The 22,409-nt window shown below is 38.1% G+C and overlaps 1 protein-coding gene across 3 annotated transcripts in view; it reads left to right on the plus strand.

The window, feature by feature from the left end:
- The window catches only part of fras1 (Fraser extracellular matrix complex subunit 1), a 367,570-nt gene that overhangs the window by 288,742 nt on the left and 56,419 nt on the right, over nt 1-22,409 (plus strand). For all 3 annotated transcript variants that reach the window (XR_015935951.1, XM_088629471.1, XM_088629472.1), the window contains 6 exons: nt 8,176-8,316; nt 14,433-14,660; nt 15,780-15,893; nt 18,952-19,102; nt 19,606-19,765; nt 20,307-20,475. Coding sequence is in view for 2 of the 3 variants with exons in the window: in XM_088629471.1 (XP_088485597.1) it covers nt 8,176-8,316; nt 14,433-14,660; nt 15,780-15,893; nt 18,952-19,102; nt 19,606-19,765; nt 20,307-20,475 (963 nt within the window). In the remaining variant the exon portion in view is untranslated. The remainder of the gene's footprint in view (nt 1-8,175; nt 8,317-14,432; nt 14,661-15,779; nt 15,894-18,951; nt 19,103-19,605; nt 19,766-20,306; nt 20,476-22,409) is intronic.

Below are 22,409 nucleotides of genomic sequence, written 5' to 3' on the forward strand. Positions count from 1 at the left end.
TAGGGTTTGATGTATGGGTTGGCATGCTGGCTCAATGGTTAGCATTGCTGCCTTAAAGTACTGGGGTCTTGGGATCAGTTCTGGACCTGAGGTGTTATCTGCGTGGTAGTTGTGTGTTTTTCCCTTTGCTTGAGTTTTGGCCAGGTAATCTGGTTTTCTCCCATAGTCCAAAGACATACAGATGCAGCCATTCAAAATGCGCGGGCGATACCGCATTATTTTGCGGTACGCTGTACGCAGTCTACCGGTAAATACCGCGAGTTACCGTAAATTCTCCTATAATACGACAAGCAAAATAATAGTATCCGGAATTTCCGCAAGGTGGAGCTAATAACGCTCAACCTCTCATGTTTGAGCTGTGGCCATCAGTCTTTAACAAAGATATTACTAATAGTATTAATAATGAATGACCTTGGACAAGCTGTAAGTGTAAACTCAAAGTATTGCCCTGGTCAACATTCTTTTTTTCATTGACCGTCTTTGTAAAAATAACACCACAGCATTTCGCAATCACGCATTTGTTTCCAATCATGCAAAGTACAGTAATTTTTGAGAATCGATTCACCATGCCTTTCACATGCTCATAAAAGAGATTGATTTAGGAACATAAACATATTACCGTATGAAAACTGTACTGTATACAGTATGTATATGTATATTTAATGTCTTGACTGTGCCCGTTTAAGTATTGAATATTCATATCTAATTTTACCACTGAAGGGAAATCTTAGTAGCTGAGCATAAAAAGAATAGGAGCATACTGCAACGCGTGTGAAGGCCATAAACGATATTAATTTTGGAACATAAACATACAGTATATGGCTGGTCTCGGTACTTTAAAGAAAACATACACGAAACATGGTTTCATTATGACCAGAATCGGTCTTGAGATATTTTTAACTTGATTTACAGTATTTGAGAGGTATGTCTTAACACCGATACTACAGTGCTTAAGTACTGCTCACGTATATGTTTCTAGGTTTATATTATGCATTTCAACGGTCAAATTACTTTTGAGCAACTAATAAAAAGCGCGAAACGGTATGCGTTTTAGTTTCGTTTTGTGCTGGGACCCGTGAATTGATTAGAGATATCAAGTACATACAAGTCATTTTTTAAATGTTGTAGTTCGTCTTGAAAAAATGTTACGAGTACATCATCTATCAACAATTACACAGGTTATGTTTCCATATTGCGGATTTTGGTTACGTAATATTATTTTCTAGATTTCACGTTGTGAATATATGATTTGGGCAAACAGAGCAGCAAAGAAGTACATTATGGGTTGTTGTTTTTTTTGCAGTTTTATCTAGAACAAGCGATGCTTAAACCTTTGTCTGATTCTTGTGAAACTATCCACACGACAGTTAGTTGACTTCAGTGATGTCACTGATGGGATGTTTCTAAAAATCCATCCTCTGGAAAACGTCTTCTCTAGTTGTCCTGCAGATGTATTCGCTAATGAAGCTGTGTGTTCTGAGCCTGGATCTCTACATTTCTGTATGAACCAGCTTAGAGGGCTAAAGACAGCTTGTGTTTTAATTGAGTGTAAGGCAATTTATGCTTCTAAAGTCATGGTAAGCATTTATTATTGTACTGTGCTGTAAACTTGTTCTGTGCCTAGTCACATTATTTTATAGTGTTTTTATAGCGTTATCAAATCCGGTGGCGCTGTGTGTTAGTTTCCTGACTCCCATGTCACATGGTCTGTGATTGAAACCTGTGAAACCGGTTTAATTCGTCACAGCCAGCACTCCAGCAGAGAGGGGGTTGTACTCGTAAAGCAGAAGCAGGCGAGATTTCCAGCGAAAGACACCTCCCCCTTCTTCAGGTGTGAGGGTCTTCTGCTCAGAATGAAACGCTAAAATGTAATGTAGGCTCTGAATGGTTTCAATTATGATTTGGGCTTGATTAAGGTCGCTGCCTTTCATCTAAAACCCTACTTGAATCCTTCTAAACTAAAAATCAGTGTTAGTGAGTTCTAAATAAAGAGGTATCCAGGTAACAGTGAAACGGGCGGACAGTCTGGGGAGATCGCAAGTTTTCCATGTAAATAGTTCCCTGGTTCCGCATCCCTTGGTGTTTCTCTCGCTCTCTCTCGGGTCACCTGATCATTAGCTCGAAAGATTTTAGTGCTTTGTGTATATTCTAATGGTAGTGGGGCCAGGGTGTGTGGGAACAGGTTTGGTTGAAATTGCATTGGAGATTTATGTTCTTCACACCTGAAACATTTTCTCTGAAAGCATTTTCTTCGCAGTTTAACCGATCTTGTTACAGCATGTTACAGTTTACTATTATTAGCCATATTAATTTTAAGTGCTTAATGTAAAATCTTGTAAAAATATATTTTCATTGTTCAAATATACATTAAGTCTGACTATCATATATTAAGTTAAATACAAAACTAAAGAAAAAATAGGGTTAAATATAATTCAAAATATTTTGCTAACAATGTTAACTGTTTATGAATAATAAAATGTATTAACTAAGGAGTAGGATGGCACAGTTTTTAGTATGTTTTTTGTTTTGTTTCTTTTTCATAAATACAACTGTAGTACCTGATGTCTCAGTGGCTTTCAAAATTAAATTATGCATGCAAACCTGTGAACTAGAAAGATAACTAAGATATCCATCCATTTATAATGGTGGCGAAGTGGTTAGCATTGCTATCTTGCAGCACTGGGGTCCTAGGTTCAATTCCTGCCATCCTGTGTGTGTGGGGTTTACATGTTCTCTCTGGGTTACATGGTTTTTCTCCATATGTGTGATATGACTCCCTCTCGCACTCCAAAACATACTGGTAAGTTAATTGGTTTATGGGAAAACTGGCCCTGGTGTGTGTGTGTTTGTGTCTGTCTGTCCTGTGATGGACTGGTGCTATGTCCAGGGTGTATTCTGCCTTGTGTCCATTGCTTACTGGGATAGGCTCCAAATCCTCTGTACTGGATAAAGAGATTAGAAATGGAAGTAAAGGCACTGTGTGGATGGAACTATACACAGTGTTAGAAACCCACTATGAAATGGCAGCATCTCACTGAGAATAAAATATTTTATAGTGCTGGCTTAAGGAAACAGCCTTTCCACCTCTCTTGCACCTCAGTATCCATACCTAGTTATTTAAACAAATTGCCTCTAATTATAAACATCTTAATATGCTGGCTCTGTGGATCTGCATCAGCTATGTTTGCCCATTCCTTCAATTCATGTGCATCCAACACACAGTTCAATGCCAGCAACTACACATAATCTAAAATACAATCCTTATTTCAGTATCTATGTAAACATATAGTCTGTTAACTTCATCATCTTCATCAAAAGTATGCCTAACCCCATTAGGAAGTGTTCTTGTTATAAGTGTATTCCTCAGCTTTCCCCAAATTATCTTCTTCTTGCCAACATCTCTAGTCTTTTATCCTGCAATAACTCAGCCAACACTTAAATCTCCAAAACCTGCTTGTGTTAATTTCTTGAAATCACAAATATCATGTGTAAATACTGGCCATGTAATACTCTGCATTGTGGAATAATAGTTTATTTTAAAGGGAACTAAAGATACTAAGAACTAGAGAAATCAAGAAAGGCTTTTTTTCTAGAATTAATAAATGCACATCCTGTTCACTGGGGAAATTAAATCCACACTGAGCAATCTTCAATATGTTCAGAATATGACAGCGAGAATCCTATCAGGGATGCATTACACCTGTTTTCAAGTCCTTGCACTGGTTACCTATCAGATTTCGAGTCAACTTCAAAATCCTTATCCTCCTTATATACTGTCCTACAACTGTTATTATTGATCACCGAATTATTGTACTTGACATGACTTCATTCAGCCTTTCCTGAACCTCTATGACAGGCAGAGAGAGTGCTGTTTCTGATGCGATCTTTTGCAGCTGACATTTCACTGTTTTAAACGAACAAGAAATTAGATTGCTCATAAATCACTTATTCTATATAAACACAGCGTAATTGCCCTCCGAAAATCCTCTTTTTCTTGTCGAGACCTTGATCGAAACTGATTTTAGATGTCAGAAAGGATTTATTTTCTCTGTGTTTCCTACATTGCTTTGTCGAGATTTTAACTTTATATCTAACTTTATATCTAGGCTCAGATTTCAACTATAAATCGTACAGTAATTAATAGCAGTAAATACTGATGTTTATACATAAAAAAGTCATGCCTTGGAGTATAGACCCCCAAAGGAATGCCATAGACTCAAACTGCAAAATAAACACATACAGAAAGAAAGTATTTGTATTGTAATTGCAAATCCTGGTACTGTATGAGTGATTGGTATGACTTTCCTCATTACAATCTCTTATTAGAATTTAAATTTCTCTGTAACTCCAGGTCAGAACAGAGAAAATGTAACTGCCTTAAGGAGTTTACGATTATGAAAAATAGAAGGATAAGCATGATACGTATGTCTTCTGTCATTTTCTAAGTCATGTTACTGAGCACCAAATCTTATTGAGAATATGAATCCATTTAAGGTTTTTACCATTAAAGTAACGGTTTATTCCATGCTGAAAATGTTTGTACCAGACTTTTTTGAGGCCTGTTTAATTGTGTCTGAAGTCTGATGTTGTAAATTTTATTGTTAAAAAGATCCATGAAAATGTCACTACTAAAGTAAGCTGGTACTGTTGGTATTGTAAGTGGCAAGTAGAGCTCATGTTTTAGATTTTGTGTAGTTGCTAGCGTTGAACTGTGTGTTGGATGCACATGAATTGAAGGAATGGGCAAACATAGCTGATGCGGATCCACAGAGCCAGCATATTAAGATGTTTATAATAAGAGGCAATTTGTTTAAATAACTAGGTATGGATACTGATGTGCAAGAGAGGTGGAAAGGCTGTTTCCTTAAGCCAGCACTATAAAATGTTTTATTCTCAGTGAGATGCTGCCATTTCATAGTGGGTTTCTGGGTTTCTTCAGTGCCTTTACTTCCATCCATTTCTAATCTCTTTATCCAGTACAGAGGATTTGGAGCCTATCCCAGTAAGCGACGGACACAAGGCAGAATACAACCTGGACATAGCGCCAGTCCATCACAGGACAGACAGACACAAACACACACACACCAGGGCCAGTTTAAATCTAACCTCAGAACCTTTCTTTTCAGAAGACTTAGTGTCTGTATCTGCTTCATTTTCTAATTTTGGTAGCACCTCTCACTGCTTGTCTTTCTTATATGCATTTACTTTGTAATCTGTGGTCCTTTTATCTGTTTTTACATCTACTGTATTGCTTTGAGATGCCACCTTTAATGGTGATATATCAAATAAAGTTTTTTATTATTGTTATAGGGAAACATGATCAGATTTTCCCTGGTTCAGAAAAAAAGATCTAAAGTATACTAGTTTGTCACTCTTCTCATTCCCTTTGCTAAATGACTTTTCATACTAATCTGATCAATCTAACTGCCAATTTTCTGTGCTTTCTCTATCCTGCTAGATTTGCAATTATTCTGAAAATTTTCATCTTGAAATAACTCATTTCTAAATACCTTTTTCACTGTTAACATCTTGCAGCAACTCTGCGACAAAATATACACTCTGACAGTTCATCCTGCTACCAACATTAAATAAAACAAATCTTAAGATTTCTATATTTATGTCTTTATTTAGTGGTTTCATTAGTGACAAAGGCTAAACTTTCTTGGAAAAATGTCTTTTATGTGTTGCGGAAAAAACTGACTTGCTTTAACAAAATATGTTTACAAATCCTTTCACCTGGCATTTTCGTAGTTAGAAATTATGGAACGCTCTGTTAAAAGCAAGGGAGTTTTTATGTCCGTTGCAGTTCTTTTGCAACATGAATATAATTGTATCGTTATTATTTTCTTGAGATACGCGATTCCATATTATATTCCCTTTTAATCAAATTCTAAAAGTATGCTTGTTGACTCCGGTATCGCGTTAGTTAAAGACTTCGATGCTTAAAATGTTTAGGGAGAAATGGAATACTGGTGTGTATGTTTTCTTTAAAGTACCGAGACCAGCCATATACTGTATGTTTAAGTTCCAAAATTAATATCGTTTATGGACTTCACACGCGTTGCAGTATGCTCCTATTCTTTTTATGCTCAGGCACTAAGATCTCCCTTCTGCTTTGTGCAAGGATGGTATCAAAAGCAATCTTAAGTGGTGAGAAAGCTGTGCTCAATGTATTTAAGGGACTTAAAAGTAAAAGGAGATGCTTCATATTGCTTGACTAATTTTAAAAACTAAGTTATAAATGCAGACACTCCCTCGGTGCGCTGCTCTGGTGCGCCGACTCTTACACAGTGCCTGTCTGCCGTAAGCGTTACAATATACATACCCAACACTGCTTGTACCCATCTGTCATGCAAATAAAACACCTTGAATTGAATTGAATTGAGGGGAGAGGGGGGGGATACTAAAGCCAATACTGGCTCAATACCCTCAATGGGCTTTGACGTGCTAATGCGTTGGTTTAACAGTCCGGGTGTGGCAGGCTTCCAATGTCAACTCGACTCGATTGGAAGACAATGAACGTATTTTGTGATATTTAGAAATATAAATTTGTTTGGTGCGAGTGAGGTTTTATTTAATCTCTGACCAAGGGAAACGTTTCATTTTTTCAAAGAAATGTTTGTTAAAAAATAAAGTCATAGTTCCATGGGATTCAATCACAGACCATGTGACATGGAAGTCAGGAAACTAACACAGCGCCACCGGATTTAATAACGCAATAAAAACGCTATAAAATAATGTGACTAGGCACAGAAAAAGTGTACAGCACAGTACAATAATAAATGCTGACCATGACTTTAGAAGCATAAATTACCTTACGCTCAATTTAAACACAAGCTGTCTTTCTGTATGAACCTCTAAGCTGGTTCATACAGAAAATGTAGAAATGCATTAGCCTGATTATGATTAAAAAACACATAATTAAACACGCGTTTGCGATTTAAATCAGAACACGATTTAAATCAATATAAATGTTTATATTGTAACGCATACTGTCCAGCCTCCATTTCTCTATAAAAATTTACTCTGTTGCACACACACACACAATAGAAGCAGGAACCGCTGTCAGAAGGGAAGATATGTTCAAAATATCGTAAATATCGTTCATGTTGCGATATTTTGAAATATAAAAGTCAATTGATTGTCCATAATATCGCTATTCTATTTTTTCGAAGAAATGTTTGTTAAAAGAGAAGTCCAGCACCAGCTGGATTCGAACACACAACCTGCTAGTTGGTAGTCACGCACCTAGACCAGTAGGCTACAAGACAGCTCGCATGAACAGGCAGGCGAAACAGCCCTACACAGCCCTGTCGCAGTACACGGATATAATCATACCGTTATTAAATTCTTTAGATACACGATTCCATATTATATTCCCTTTTAATCAAATTCTAAAAGTATGCTTGTTGACTCCGGTATCACGTTAGTTAAAGACTTCGAAGCTTAAAATGTTTAGGGAGAAATGGAATACTGGTGTGTATTTTTTTCTTTAAAGTACCAAGACCAGCTATATACTGTATGTTTATGTTCCAAAATTAATATCGTTTATGACCTTCAGATGCGTTATGCTCCTCTTCTTTTTATGCTCAGCTACTAAAATTTCCCTTTAGTGGTAAAATTCCATATAAATATTCAAAACTAAGCGGATTGAAATGTGCACAGTAAAGACATTAAATGATTAAATCTTTTCACTACCAACCAATGCACCACGAGTGCCCCTGTCGGTCATTTTGGCCAGCCAATCACTTGGCCTGCGGTGCCCTACGGTGCCCTGCGGGTTGGTTACTGTACCGCGGGCTTTTACCGCTCATTTTGAATGGCTGCATCTGTACTGGTAGGTTAATTGGCTTCTGGAGAAATTGTGCCTGGTGTGTGTGTGCCCTGTGATGAACTGACATCCAATGTTATCCTGCCTTATGCTCATTGTTTGCCAGAATCAGCTTCAGCACCCACACTATTTTGAATTGGATGAAATGGTTAGAAAATGGATGGATGATTTAATGTGTTTCTAATTACTCTAATTAATGCTATTAAGTTTGTGAACCTAAAAGAGCATACAGTATTTCTCCAAGTTGATGTACTTGTTATTATCAGTTTAAATAAAATGAAAAAGATAAAAAGATTCCTGCACAATGCAGATTTTAAAACAAGAGTCCCTTATGTAACTTCCAGATTACCCAGACGTTCTACATCACAATTCGTCCAGTGGATGACTCCCTTCCCATAGTTCAGGTTCCTGGGATGCGTGTGCAGGAGGGTATGAGAAAGACCATCACTGAGTTTGAGCTCAAGACAACAGATGCTGACACAGAGGTAGGCTGTCACCAATACTGCATGTTTTTCTTTCTCTGGGAAAAACTGCATGACTGAACAAACATATGAAACTGACATCTAAGACCCAAAGCTTCATTTACAAAAGATTATCAACTTCTTTTCAAACTCCAATTTAAAAAAAATCAAGATTTGTTTAAAAAGAGAGCATTCCCACAAACGACTTGATAGTAGTTAAATTATGATCTCATGGCTATAAGTGGTTTGTTATTTCTATTTTTTATTCTCACAAGCATAGATCTTATGGGTCTAAGAACAGCTGTAGATTGTTGGCATTCATTCAAAGCTTCCTAAAAGACTTTTAAGTTTATTATTGATCAGCTTTCTTTATATCTTCATACTTTTCATTGATTTTTTCTAAATTCATAGAAAATTACATGCACATAAAACTATTTTCAAAAAAAGGGAGGGTCAGGAAAATAAAATTAATACATTTTTGTATTCTCTGGCAGTTCTGTTAATGGAGTATAATCTGACTCAAACATGAACAAATATTCATTACCAATAAGCAGTAACACACAACACTAAACACAAAAACATGTATACTAGTAACACTATATACTATATACAAATGTGTCTCGGAGATCTACAGTGGATATAAAAAGTCTACACACCCTTATTTTAATTGCAGGTTTTTGTGATGTAAAGCCAGAAATCAAGATAAATCATGTCAGACATTTTTCAATCTTTAATGTGACCTTGCAACCAACATAATTCAAGAGAAAAACATATATATAATTATAAGGAAAAATAATTGAAATTAAAAAACCTACAACATCCTGGTTGCATAAGTGTGCACACCCTTTTTTGTAATGGGGGCTGTAGCTGTGTTCCAAGTTAACCAATTACATTGAAAATCATGACCAAAGGTAAGCAGCATACACCTGCCATCAATGAAAGTGATTCTGATGAATCCCAAATGAAAATCAGCTGTTCCTGTGGGATTTCCTTGAAACCTTCGGGGTTGCATCCTACTGGAATAGTATGGTCCACATGGACAAAACATCTATGGGATCTTATTGTTGAAAGTTTCCGATCAGGAGAGGGGTATAAAACAATATCAAAGGCATTAGATGTATCATGGAGCACTCTGAGGACGATCATCAATAAGTGGAGAAAATAAGTGGCACCACAGGAACATTGCCAAGATCAGGGCGACCCTCCAAAGTTGATGACAAGGAGAGGCTACAAAGAGGCCTAAAGCAACATAAAAGGAGTTTCAGGAATTTCTGGCAGGTACTGGTCACTCCTTGCATGTGAGAACAATCTCCCGTATTCTGTACATGTCTGGGCTGTGGGGTAGGATGGCAAGATGGAAGCCATTTGTCACGTAAAAGAGCATCCAATTCCGTCTAAATTTTGCAAAAAAAATACAGTCACCCCAAACCATGTGGGAAAATGTCTTATGGTCTGATGAAACAAAGGTTGAACTTTTTGGCCTTAATTCTGAAAGATATGTTTGGTGCAAAGACAACACAGCTCATCATCCAAAGAACACCATACCTGCTGTGAAACATGGTGGTGGCAGCATCATGCTTTGGGGTTGCTTCTCTTCAGCTGGGACAGGGGCTCCTACTCAAGATAGATGTGATACTAACTAGCTCCAAATATCAAGATATTTTGGCACAAAACCTGCTGGCCTCTGTCAGAAAGCTGAAAATGAAGAGGAATTTCACCTTTCAACATGGTAACGACTCAAAGCAAACATCCAAGTCAACCAATTGAAGAAAGATATAAGATGTAAAGAAGGGGTTAACTGATTCCTTTCTGCACAAGGACTGGACCTCTTGTGACACAAGACATTCCAGGCTTAGAGTTATGGCAGGAAAAGGGGATAACTGATAAGGATTCCAGATTCTAGAAACCCCCCTTCCCAAGGAAGGAAACCTAACACTGACCATTTGGCCAAAGTCTGTGAACTGTCCGAACACCATGACCTCCCCCTGTTACCATAGTAATGAGCTACGTCAGAAGCGGTAGAAAAGGGCTATATAAACTGGAAGTTTTGTACCGGTACTTGAACAATACTTTGGTTTTATTGTTCCTTGTGTAGTGTCCTCTCACGAGGCACCAGTAATGTAGGGGTTGTGTATTTACTGGGACAATTCTTAATTGTAGCAGTAAGTCACAAAATGATTCTTTTGATGGTATTAGAATCCAACCTTGTGAGATAAGTCAAACAACATACACACACAAGTACTAATACACGATAATAAATTTATTAATACATAAAATGTGCATATAAATATAACAGATCTTATCGTGAGGGTTAGCAGAATACCAAAGACATATTTTCAGTCACAAAGAGTTACAAATACCAAGAGGGACATACATTCAGTATATCATTCATTTAGACCGTTTCGTAAATGAACTTGGTTACAACTTCTACACTAGATACTCAAAACAAGTATATAACTCTTAGGAATTAAATTGATATCAACTGGTTGAGATAACAATTGAATTCTCGAGCAGTAATGCAGAATGTTGAATACTCATCCAATCTGTGGGGATTCAGATCTCCTGCAGACACAAGGAAGCAGTGGCAAGCTTGTTGCTTGTTGCGGCGCTCTCTGGCTCGGTGCCAGGCAGTGGTCCTGCTTGCAACGTTGTGGGAGAGATTCCTGCGTGGTGCACTGCTGATGCTCTCTGAAGACCGGCTAGTGTTGGCTGAAACTAGCAAAGTTTGTGCACAGGAGAAAAGTGACTGCGGGTCCCAGCAGGTCAGGAAGAAGACCAGTTCGTTCCTGATGAAGCGCTAGTTCTGAATAGTGATTCAGCTGTCCACAATTCCGACCTGTTGCTGCTGATGCTAACCTCGGGTGGATCCTTTGGTTACGCGCTGGCAACTTCCATCCTCGACTCTTAGAACAAAGGAAAGTCCTGCACTTGGACACACTGGCCATTACGTGGTGGTCCGGGCTGAGTCTGAGGATGTTCAGGAGGAGGCCTGAGCTGAATGTCCAGCAGGCGCGCTGCGAGAATGTCCTGTTCCTGGGAACTGTTCTGCGCTTGGGAACTATTCTGCCCCTGGGAACTGTTCTACAGGCGCTCTGTGTTGCCTGTTTTGCCTGGAGGAACTGCAGTTTGTTAATTGGTTGAAAGTTTCATGGGCATCAGAGACCCACGTGGGGTTAACCTGCCCTACCAGTTCCTGTTTGGCTGATGATGAGTAACCATGCCCTCTGAACTTAGGGTTGTAAACCAACTTTGAATAACACTTTCCCTTGGAATCTCAGACTTTAAGGCGCCACAGATTAACATTTATTAAGGTTGCTGGAGAATATCAGGAATTGGGAGTTGTTCCTTATCAGGACACTCCCATCAGCTAGAAAAACACCTGAATTGTGAACCAAATGGAATGGCCTCTCTGTATTAAGCACCACTGAGATGAAAGAGAGAGGTACTGGCAAGGGAGCAGAAAACGTCATTCCTGTATTTTAATGAGCCTTGCCGCTACACTTGCATGCAATAAAACTCATCTGTATTAACTTCATCTCGGGATCCAGAACTTACTTGTCTGTTACAACACAAGGAATGGCTTCAGAAAAGGAAGATCAAAGTCTTGGAATGGCCCAGTTAGAGCCCAGACCTCAATCCCATAGAAAACCTGTGAAATTACCTAAAGAGGGCTGTGCCCAGGAGATCCCCTGGCAATTTGAAGGAGCTTTAACTTTTTTGCAAGGAAAAGCGGGATACAGTTGCAAAGTCCAGGTATGCAAAGTTGATAGAGACTTATTCACAAAGACTTACTGCTGTAATAAATGCAAAAGGTGCTTCCACAAAGTATTAGTTGGGTGGGGTGCACACACTTATGCAACCAGGGTGTTCTAAGTTTTTTAATTTCAATTATATTTCCTAATAAATATCTATTTGTTTTTCTCTTGAATTTTGTTGGTTGCAGGGTCACATTAAAGATGGAAAAATGTCTGACATGATTTAACTTGATTTCTGGCTCAAAATCACAAAAACCTACAATTTCAATAAGGGTGTGTAGACTTTTTATATCCACTGTATGTTCTACAGCCCCGGAAACACAAAATTCTATTCCTGAAATACTGAAATATGTTGAAACACTGTGCAATATGTTGACAGGGCAACAAGATAAATATGGAACAGGTAAAGGTTTATTCCATGTTGAAGAGTTAAGAGACAATGTTCTGGCTGTGGAGAATTCTTTGTGTGTGAAGGAGAGAAGGAAACCGGCAGCTTGGAAGAAAAAAAGTGTAGTTGAGAGGAGGTGGGGAGCAGGAGAGAAGGAGTATCTACACTCAAGGAGAACTGGAAGAGAGGTGTGAAGTCAAAAACTGCAAGTGAATAGAGATGATTAGAAGGAGACAATAAGAGCAGTCATTAAGAGTAGAGGGGAGGTGTGATCCTGGTTTCAGGATAATTTTGGTTTCAGATGTCTTTCTGCAGTAAGAGTTCTGAAACCCCTCTGTGAGGATGCAGATGGAAAGAACAGTATGATCATGGCTGTTGGAGGTAAAATGGGATCTATGGGTTTGAACATGTCCCATGAAATGGTCTCCCAGTCTCCTTCCTGTCTCACCAATGCAATGTAAATAGCTGGGCATTTTCTGCAGGAGATGCAGTAAATAAGGTTGCTGAAAATACATGATGTGATCTGGGTGATCCAGAAAGTCCAGAGGGGTCTTAAATGTGGGTGAAAATTAGATATATTTACAGGTGATGCAGTGAGTTCTGTTGCATGGTACAGTACTGCAACTTGTTGGTATGGATGATTGCTGTGGGCGATCAATAGAGCCGTGAACAAGAAGGTTACGCAGATTAGGTGGTCAGTGGTATGAGATGAAAAGAAAAGAAGGTACCAGTAGAGATCATCCTATAAGATGGGGAAGTTGTCATTGATGGTCCTGGGAATAGATCGTTAGGGTCATAGGGAAGCACCAATTGAATCCATTTGTGAGTCCAGGAGTTCCTAATTGGGTTGATGATCCTAGGGCTATTTTTGGCTTGGGAGACAACCCTTTCAGTAACGTGAGTGGGGTATCCTCTGTTAATAAAAAAGAGTGCATTTTGAGGGCTTGGTTATGGAAGATAATAATAATAATAATAATAATAATAATAATTGCTTACACTTATATAGCGCTTTTCTGGACACTCCACTCAAAGCGCTTTACAGGTAATGGGGTCTCCCCTCCACCACCACCAATGTGCAGCATCCACCTGGATCACTGCAATGTTGTCAGTACCTGAGGAGCTATGAGAAGGGGAGAGCGTTTTTAGTATGTGTGGGGTGGAGGGAATTGTACAGGAGATAGCTATGTGAATCTGTGCATTTGTAATATAAAGAAGTAGAGAGTTGTGCATGGTTAATGGATAGGTTTATGTCTAGAAATGGAAGAGTAACAGAAGACATGTTAACTTTATACTTGAGGGATGGGTGAAAGTTGGTCAAATGATGCAGGAAATGCTCTAGCTGGCTGTTGGAGAAAGTGGCAGCACTGACGCAGTCATCGATGTGTCTCCTGTAGAGGTCAGGGACAAAGCCGGTGTAGGAAATCAAGAAGCATTCTTCTACCCAGCCAGCAAAACTATTAGCATACCTGGGTGTCCCATCCTTGTCCCCATGGCAGCTCCACTGACCTGCTGTTAAAAAGGGTTATTGAATGCAAAGGATCCAAGCACTGTGGATCAAGCACTGTGCATTTGTCCAGTGTCAGTTTGAGGGCTGTAAGACCGTCATTGTGGGGAATTATGGTGTATAAGGATGTGATACCCATGGTAAAAATTAATCATTCTGTGCCCTGAAACAGGAAATCATTTAAAAATTGTAGAGCGTGGTTAGTGTCCTTAAAATATGAAGGAAGCCTGTCAACCAGTGGTCTCATAAGGCTGTCAAGAAAGGCTGACATGTGAGTTGTGTGACAGATGCATGCTGAGACAATAGGGCATCCAGGGGCTTTCTGACAACAAGAAAAGTATGTTGCTGCCTAAATAAAAGAATAAAAGAACCCGACTACTGTATATTTGGTATCTCCAATAAATAAACTTTCTTTTATTACCTGAGTTTTGTCATATGCAAAATTTGAAATTAATTCATATCTTATAATGTTTTTTCTGTCTTACCAATACAGGAAGATTCCATCATCTTCACCATAGTGCAAGCACCTCGCCATGGCACCATTGAACGAACCAACAATGGGCAGCACTTTCGCCAAACCACCACCTTCACCATGGATGATATCTACCAGAACCGCATTAGTTATAACCATGACGGCAGTAATTCCCTCAAAGATCGGTTTACATTTACTGTATCAGACGGCACTAACCTCTTCTTTGTTGTCAAGGAGAGAGAGAAGGAGGTAAGAGGAAAGAAAGATTCTGAGACATATTGAGCCACTCAGATTGCATGTCAAAACTCATTACCGCATGATGACTTTGCTGTGATGCCATACACTGCCCAGAGAATCTTCCCTGGCTAAAGTAATTGATAGGAAATTAAATGCTTGTAGTTTCATTGGAACTCTTGTTGAAAATGGAAAAAGTAACTCTTGAGATTTTTAACTTGTCCAAACTGAATGATCCTTAGAATTATTGCCCGGGTCCCAGATTTGATTCTTGGTCATTGCACCCATTAAAAATAAATAAAGACTTTTTCTCTAATAGTAAAAATGCATAATATCAGGAATTGACCAAGTGGATTAGTCAATAATAAAATAAATTGTCTTAATGCACATTCAATTTTTATTATTAAAATAAGATTTACAGTTTGTTAGACACACAACACTTTAAGGATTCACTGCATCACCTAGCAGTTTTACAGAGTATTGCAGTCCAGCATCAGATTATCTGAAAAATTAAAAAGGTGCTGGGTGGTACCTTTCAAAGTACAGCAGCATGTTCTTTGCAGCACATCGCAGAACACCATGAGCATTCTGAGTGGCTGCATCTGTAGCTAAACAATGTTTATGAACATTGTAGCTAAACAATGTTGTAAGACTGTGAGAATTCAAAACCAAGTTAATTCTGCAAGAAAAACCTCCTTTGTATTATTCAGCAAAATGTAGCAGACAAGATGACAGAAAGCAGAGAACTATGTATTCATTGTCTAGAGTCATATCACTGTATGACACACTGGGTTTTTTTTTTTTGAAGCCATCTATCAAAATCAACATTTTACAGCTGTGGCATTTCCCCATCCTGTGAATTAGCATTTTGACAAATAATAATTTAGTATGATTGGGAAAGGTTTTTGTATAGGCAGTATCTTATTAGGGAAGTATTTTGTTGGTCTAAAATTTAAAATTGTAGTTCTTGTAGCTATCAGTGTCTTTATCTTTCATTATTCCCAGGCTCAATTATAGCATGTATTGAGGGGTGTTTGTAAAAAGTGCTACTTCAAATAACTCTTAAGACATCGTATGTAGTGATTGTATACACTAAGAAGCTTTACCAAGTATTTTGTTTTCTTTTTTTCTCAGATTGTTACAGCAGCTCCCCAGAAATTTAAGATAGATATCCTTCCAGTAGATGATGGAACCCCTCGTATAGTAACCAACTTGGGACTGCAGTGGCTTGAGTACATGGAAAACAAGGTGAAGATAGCTTTTAAATAAGCGTGATGTACCCTTACCGTGAAACGTACACCTTTTATATATATAGTTATGTGCAAAAGATTAGGCACCCCTGGTTAAACTGTGTTTCAATGAATAAGTGAAGAGAAGGTGATATAACCTCTGCATGGCTGAGCAAATACTCTTGACACTTCTAACCTCTCAGGTTGTGATTGTTGTTCTGCCTACTTTCAAGAACCATGAGCTCCTCTAAGCAGTCTGAGGACTTGAAAGGAAAGAAGAAGGAAATCTTACTTATGACCTCATCACAAATCATCACAACCTCTAAAATATGCACAACAAAACCCTAATAAGCTAGAAACTTTTTGGAACAAAGTGTTGTGGACTGATGAAATGAAAATTGAACTTTTTGGCTACAAACACAATAGATATTTGGAAAATTTGGAGAATAATGGGTAAAGCATTTAAAGAAAAGAACACTTTGCCAACAGTTAAGCATGGAGATGGATCTGTTATGTTTTGGGGTTGGCAGCCAGTAACACAGGAAATATTGTGCAGGTGGAAGGAAGAATGGATTCAACTAAATATGACAAATCCTAGAAGCTAATGTCCCAGAGTCAGTGAAGAAATTGAAAATGGGTTGGATATTTTAGCAGGACAGCGATCTAAAACATACCTCAAAATCAACCATGAGTATTTACAGGAATGAAAGATCAGTTTTGGAATGGGCTTTATAGTCCCCTGCAAAGGAACAAGTAAATACTTTTCAGCATGGAATAAACCTTTACTTGTTCCTTGGCAGCCTACATACAGTGCCTTGCGAAAGTATTCGGCCCCCTTGAACTTTTCAACCTTTTGCCACATTTCAGGCTTCAAACATAAAGATATAATTTTTTTATTTTATGTGAAGAATCACCAACAAGTGGGACACAATTGTGAAGTGGAACAAAATCTATTGGATTTTTGAAACTTTTTTAACTAATAAAAAAATGAAAAGTGGGGCGTGCAAAATTATTCGGCCCCCTTGCGTTAATACTTTGTAGAGCCACCTTTTGCTGCGATTACAGCTGCAAGTCGCTTGGGGTATGTCTCTATCAGTTTTGCACATCGAGAGACTGAAATTCTTGCCCATTCTTCCTTGCAAAACAGCTCGAGCTCAGTGAGGTTGGATGGAGAGCGTTTGTGAACAGCAGTTTTCAGCTCTTTCCACAGATTCTCGATTGGATTCAGGTCTGGACTTTGACTTGGCCATTCAAACACCTGGATACGTTTATTTGTGAACCATTCCTTTGTAGATTTTGCTGTATGTTTGGGATCATTGTCTTGTTGGAAGATAAATCTCCGTCCCAGTTTCAGGTCTTTTCCAGACTCCAACAGGTTTTCATCCAGAATGGTCCTGTATTTGGCTGCATCCATCTTCCCCTCAATTTTAACCATCTTCCCTGTCCCTGCTGAAGAAAAGCAGGCCCAAACCATGATGCTGCCACCACCATGTTTGACAGTGGGGATGGTGTGTTGAGGGTGATGAGCTGTGTTGCTTTTACGCCAAACATATCGTTTTGCATTGTGGCCAAAAAGTTCGATTTTGGTTTCATCTGACCAGAGCACCTTCTTCCACATGTTTGGGGTGTCTCCCAGGTGGCTTGTGGCAAACTTTAGACGAGACTTTTTATGGATATCTTTGAGAAATGGCTTTCTTCTTGCCACTCTTCCATAAAGGCCAGATTTGTGCAGTGTAAGACTGATTGTTGTCCTATGGACAGACTCTCCCACCTCAGCTGTAGTTCTCTGCAGTTCATCCAGAGTGATCATGGGCCTCTTGGCTGCATCTCTGATCAGTCTTCTCCTTGTCTGAGCTGAAAGTTTAGAGGGACGGCCAGGTCTTGGTAGATTTGCAGTGGTCTGATACTCCTTCCATTTCAAGATGATCGCTTGCACAGTGCTCCTTGGGATGTTTGAAGCTTGGGAAATCTTTTTGTATCCAAATCCGGCTTTAAACTTCTCCACAACAGTATTACGGACCTGCCTGGTGTGTTCCTTGGTCTTCATGATGCTCTCTGCGCTTTCAACAGAACCTTGAGACTATCACAGAGCAGGTGCATTTATACAGAGACTTGATTACACACAGGTGGATTCTATTTATCACCATCAGTCATTTAGGACAACACTGGATCATTCAGAGATCCTCGCTGAACTTCTGGAGTGAGTTTGCTGCACTGAAAGTAAAGGGGCCGAATAATTTTGCACGCCCCACTTTTCATTTTTTTATTAGTTAAAAAAGTTTCAAAAATCCAATAGATTTCGTTCCACTTCACAATTGTGTCCCACTTGTTGGTGATTCTTCACATAAAATAAAAAATTTATATCTTTATGTTTGAAGCCTGAAATGTGGCAAAAGGTTGAAGAGTTCAAGGGGGCCGAATACTTTCGCAAGGCACTGTATGTGCAGTTACCTACTTGACCTACTTCATAGTCCCCTGCCTTGAATATTATTGAAAATCTTTGGGGAGATCTCAAACATGCACTGCATGCAAGAGTGGGAATAAAATCCAAAAGCAAGAATAGAAAGACTCATAGCTGGCTACAGGAAATGTCTGGGGACTATGATTTCTGCTGGTGGTGTTAACTAAGTACTGACTGACAGCGTGTTCAAACATTTACATTTGCCAGATTCAGTATTTTATTATTTTGAATATCTACAAAATTGTAAATAGAAAAGTTTCAAATTGTATCCAGCAGAAGTTGTCAACTGCTTTTCACTTAGAGATTCACTGAAACATTCAATTTGACCAGAGATGCCTATAATTTTGCATACAACTGTGTATTGTGTACTTCCATAGTGGTTCATGATTTTTCTCTATTTTTGCTTACCAGTCCTGTGACAAAATACCAAATTATGCTGAATAAGAATCAGTACATACTTATGGAATATTTCTTTATTTTTTACACCCCAGTGAAAATGCAAAGGGTTATTGCTTCTCATACAGCTGTCTGTTGGACACAGAAAGGAATTGATTTATTGTAATGACCTACAGCAAAGCACAGAATCCTTAAAATTAATATCTGTCTTCCATGCTAGGCCACCAACCTGATAACAAGAAAGGAGCTTCTGACAATGGACCCAGACACAGAGGACAGACAGTTGGTTTACGAAATCACTGCTGAACCAAAACATGGATACTTGGAAACCAAGCTTAAACCTGGCACTCCAATTACAATTTTTACTCAAGGTACAACCCATGAAGAAACCATGCATATAGCTTTTCATACTGTTGGCTAGATTAAGCTAGATTTAACTATTTTGCAATGTTCTGTTCTACAGTTGTCTAAGCTTTTTTTAAATTATATTGCAGCTGTTAAACTTACACAATATAATTACAACAAACCATTTTAACCCTTTTCCAAGGTTATGGCATATTGCTTTTTTCTGAACAAATTCTACAACATTACTTATTATCCATCCATTTTATAACCACTTTATCCAATAAAGTGTCACAGCAATGCCAGATCCTGTCCCAGCAAGCAATGGTGCAAGGCACGATACATAATACACAGGAATCGCGTCCATCACTGGGGCACTAGGCAAGCAGGCCCAGGCAGAAACATGCCTGGGCCTACTTGCCTAGAAGGCTTAAGATGAATTAACCTACCAGTAAAATAATCAGCTCTTCTTATTCATATACACATTACATTTCAGTTTGTTGAATGGGGTTTCTCTTTTTGCATTACATAGCTGATATTAACCTGGGTCTGATTCGCTATGTACTCAATGAGGAGAATATTCTGGAGACAATGGACACATTCAAGTTTCTGGTGAAGGACAGCAAACCCAATGTGGTCAGTGACAATGTGTTTCACATACAGTGGTCACTCATCAGCTTTGAATATACAAGGTAAACTAATACAAATTGCTCTCGGCAATTCTAAGCACTGGGATTTTTTGTACATATTCACCATATTCAGTACATGCCTTTACAAAAGGCAGTGAATTAATTATGATTGAAATGCAATACACAGTACCATGGACATGAATATATATTCAGAATAGCTATCAAAGGTTTATATACAACATGTTTTACTCCACATCTTATAAATCTAAATGAAATACGGCAACAATCAATACCCTCAATATTTCCTTTATCCATACCCATATTGGCTCATGGTAGTTTTGTTCTTTAAAATGTTTACACTGCCATTTAAATCATCAGAAATTAAACTTTTCTCTGCTGCAAACTTTAGAAATGATCTTGTTTAGTGCATATTACCAGTGTGATCTAAAAATTGCCTTTCTCCAGAATGGAGACCATTTTCTAAACATTTTAAAATAAGAGAAAAAAATAATGGTAACAGACAATGGAGGTTCACAGATCTTAAATCAGCTCCTTGGATTTAATCATATTAGGACTTCCAATCTAACATTCACTGTGTTTCCAGCTACAATGTCAGTGAGAAAGATGGGACAGTGAGTGTCACGGTGAGGAGAACTGGAAACCTGAATCGGTATGCCATTGTTCTGTGCCGTACTGAACAGGGCACTGCCACCTCCACTTCCAGCACCAGCTCAAAACCTGGACAGCAGGATTATGTGGAATACGCAGGGCAGGTATGCTCCATTACAGATCGTCACACAGAAGACAGACATGATATTTCCTCAAGTATTTATATAATCTTATTGATAAAGAATATTCTGTCTTATGAATCTGTGGTCCCAACCTTTTTATAAGTACAACATTACTTTTAGAATCTTAATGTAAGATCAATTCTTCAGAAATTGAGTTTCTCACAAACTCAAATGTCAACTGAAAGTGCTTTGATGTCTGGTAGTTTGAAATAGCCTGTATCATGTAGTTCATCTGTAAAACAAATGCTTAATCTTGACAATTTTCATCTCGGGGAAAAAGCCACCTCACAGGGGTATGTGGAACCAAGGTAGGCCAACAGTGCCCAGTATGACAGAAGAGAGTACTGCTGTCAATTTACAAGTCCCGAGAAATCTTTGTTCCTTAAAAAAGCTTTCAGTTCTAGGTCATTTTGGATGGGGTCATCTTCATGTCAATTTCACTGCTTTCTTCAAATACCTGGTGAAATTTTGCTGTCTGTTTTCTAATGAAGAAACTGACCTGAAGAAAATATAAAGGTTCTGACGTTCTTACAATTTTCTCCTCCTGATAACTTCTGTTAAATTCTGTCTCCACTACACTTACTTTCACAACTAATAATATTATAATTTCTAACTAACAAAGTTTAACAGCCTAGATTAGCAAAGCAGAAACAGAAAAAAAACACTTTTTTTGTTTCACATTTGTGAATGTGAAATGTATTTCACATTATAGGCAAATTGCATTGATTGATTACTGTACAAACAGGGGCCCTAGTACGAACCTCTGTAGTTTTACATTAACATGTAAGATCACAGTAAAAAAAAACCTTCCTGCATTCCATTCATTTGTCCCTAATTATGAAGAAGCACAAGCCAAAAGAGTAATAATTTATAACCAGAACATATGGTTTTACTGTTTTATTTGTTGAACCATTTGCAGCTTATCCTGTTCTTCAAGTTTAACCTGTGGATTAAATCTGCAAATTTATGTTCATGCTGAAGAACATGATAGTCAGATAAAGTATAACTCATAAAACAGCATGACATGTCACTGAATTTCTCATGACATCAAAGCCCGCTTTTTCACATTTTGTCTGTTGTGTTATTGTCTTTTTAATGACATGTTGTTATTTTAGATTATAATTATTAAAATATTTTATACACAGTGGCTTTAATTATTTGTATTTAAGGGGAAATATACACTTAAAAACCTCAATTGCAATTTCAGGTTAAGGGCATCTTTAAATTGACAGTATTTACATTTCCTAACTCTACACTAGAAGTTTCAGTTTAGTTAAGTTTGCACAAGTGTAATGAGATGCTTATTTGCATGTACAGATCGAGCCATTCAGAATGCACGAGGGATGCTGCAGTAGTTCGCAGTCCAGCGAACATTTTAGAAATGTGAAAGTGATCGTGGCGTGTGTATCATTTGGGCTGTCACCAGAAAACACCGGTTTCGAAAAACAGTCTGAGTGTCAATAAACGAGCTGAACCCTCTGCAAAGCGAGTGTCTGAATTGACAAACAAGTCTGTGAAGCAAAGTCCAAAAGAGTAAAATCCAAGGGTCGAAAGGAGAGGTAAAAATCCATGAAATCATTCAGATTAAGCGCGCAGTGAGAGTCAGCCATCTTAAATAGTGAAAAAAGAGATGTAATTGGATAATGAGGTAATGAATGCAATTAATGTGGTCAGTTGTGACACAGTCAATGCTGAGAAACAATCTTTTTCCAATTATAGTGTTCCAATTGTATTAACTGTGTATTACAGCATGTTAAACATTAAACAAAAATGTTTGTATATTTTATAAAAGCAAGATTACTCAGTTGGACAAAAGTACACAACCTTCCACCTTCATCATAAATATTTTAATTATGCATAAATATTTTATGCATCAAAGTCTTTAACTTGGTAACTTACATGGCTTCTGGTATTAA

The sequence above is a fragment of the Lepisosteus platostomus genome, chromosome 4 (genome assembly GCF_059453375.1).
Source record: "Lepisosteus platostomus isolate fLepPlt1 chromosome 4, fLepPlt1.hap1, whole genome shotgun sequence".
In the NCBI taxonomy this organism is placed as follows: domain Eukaryota; kingdom Metazoa; phylum Chordata; class Actinopteri; order Semionotiformes; family Lepisosteidae; genus Lepisosteus; species Lepisosteus platostomus.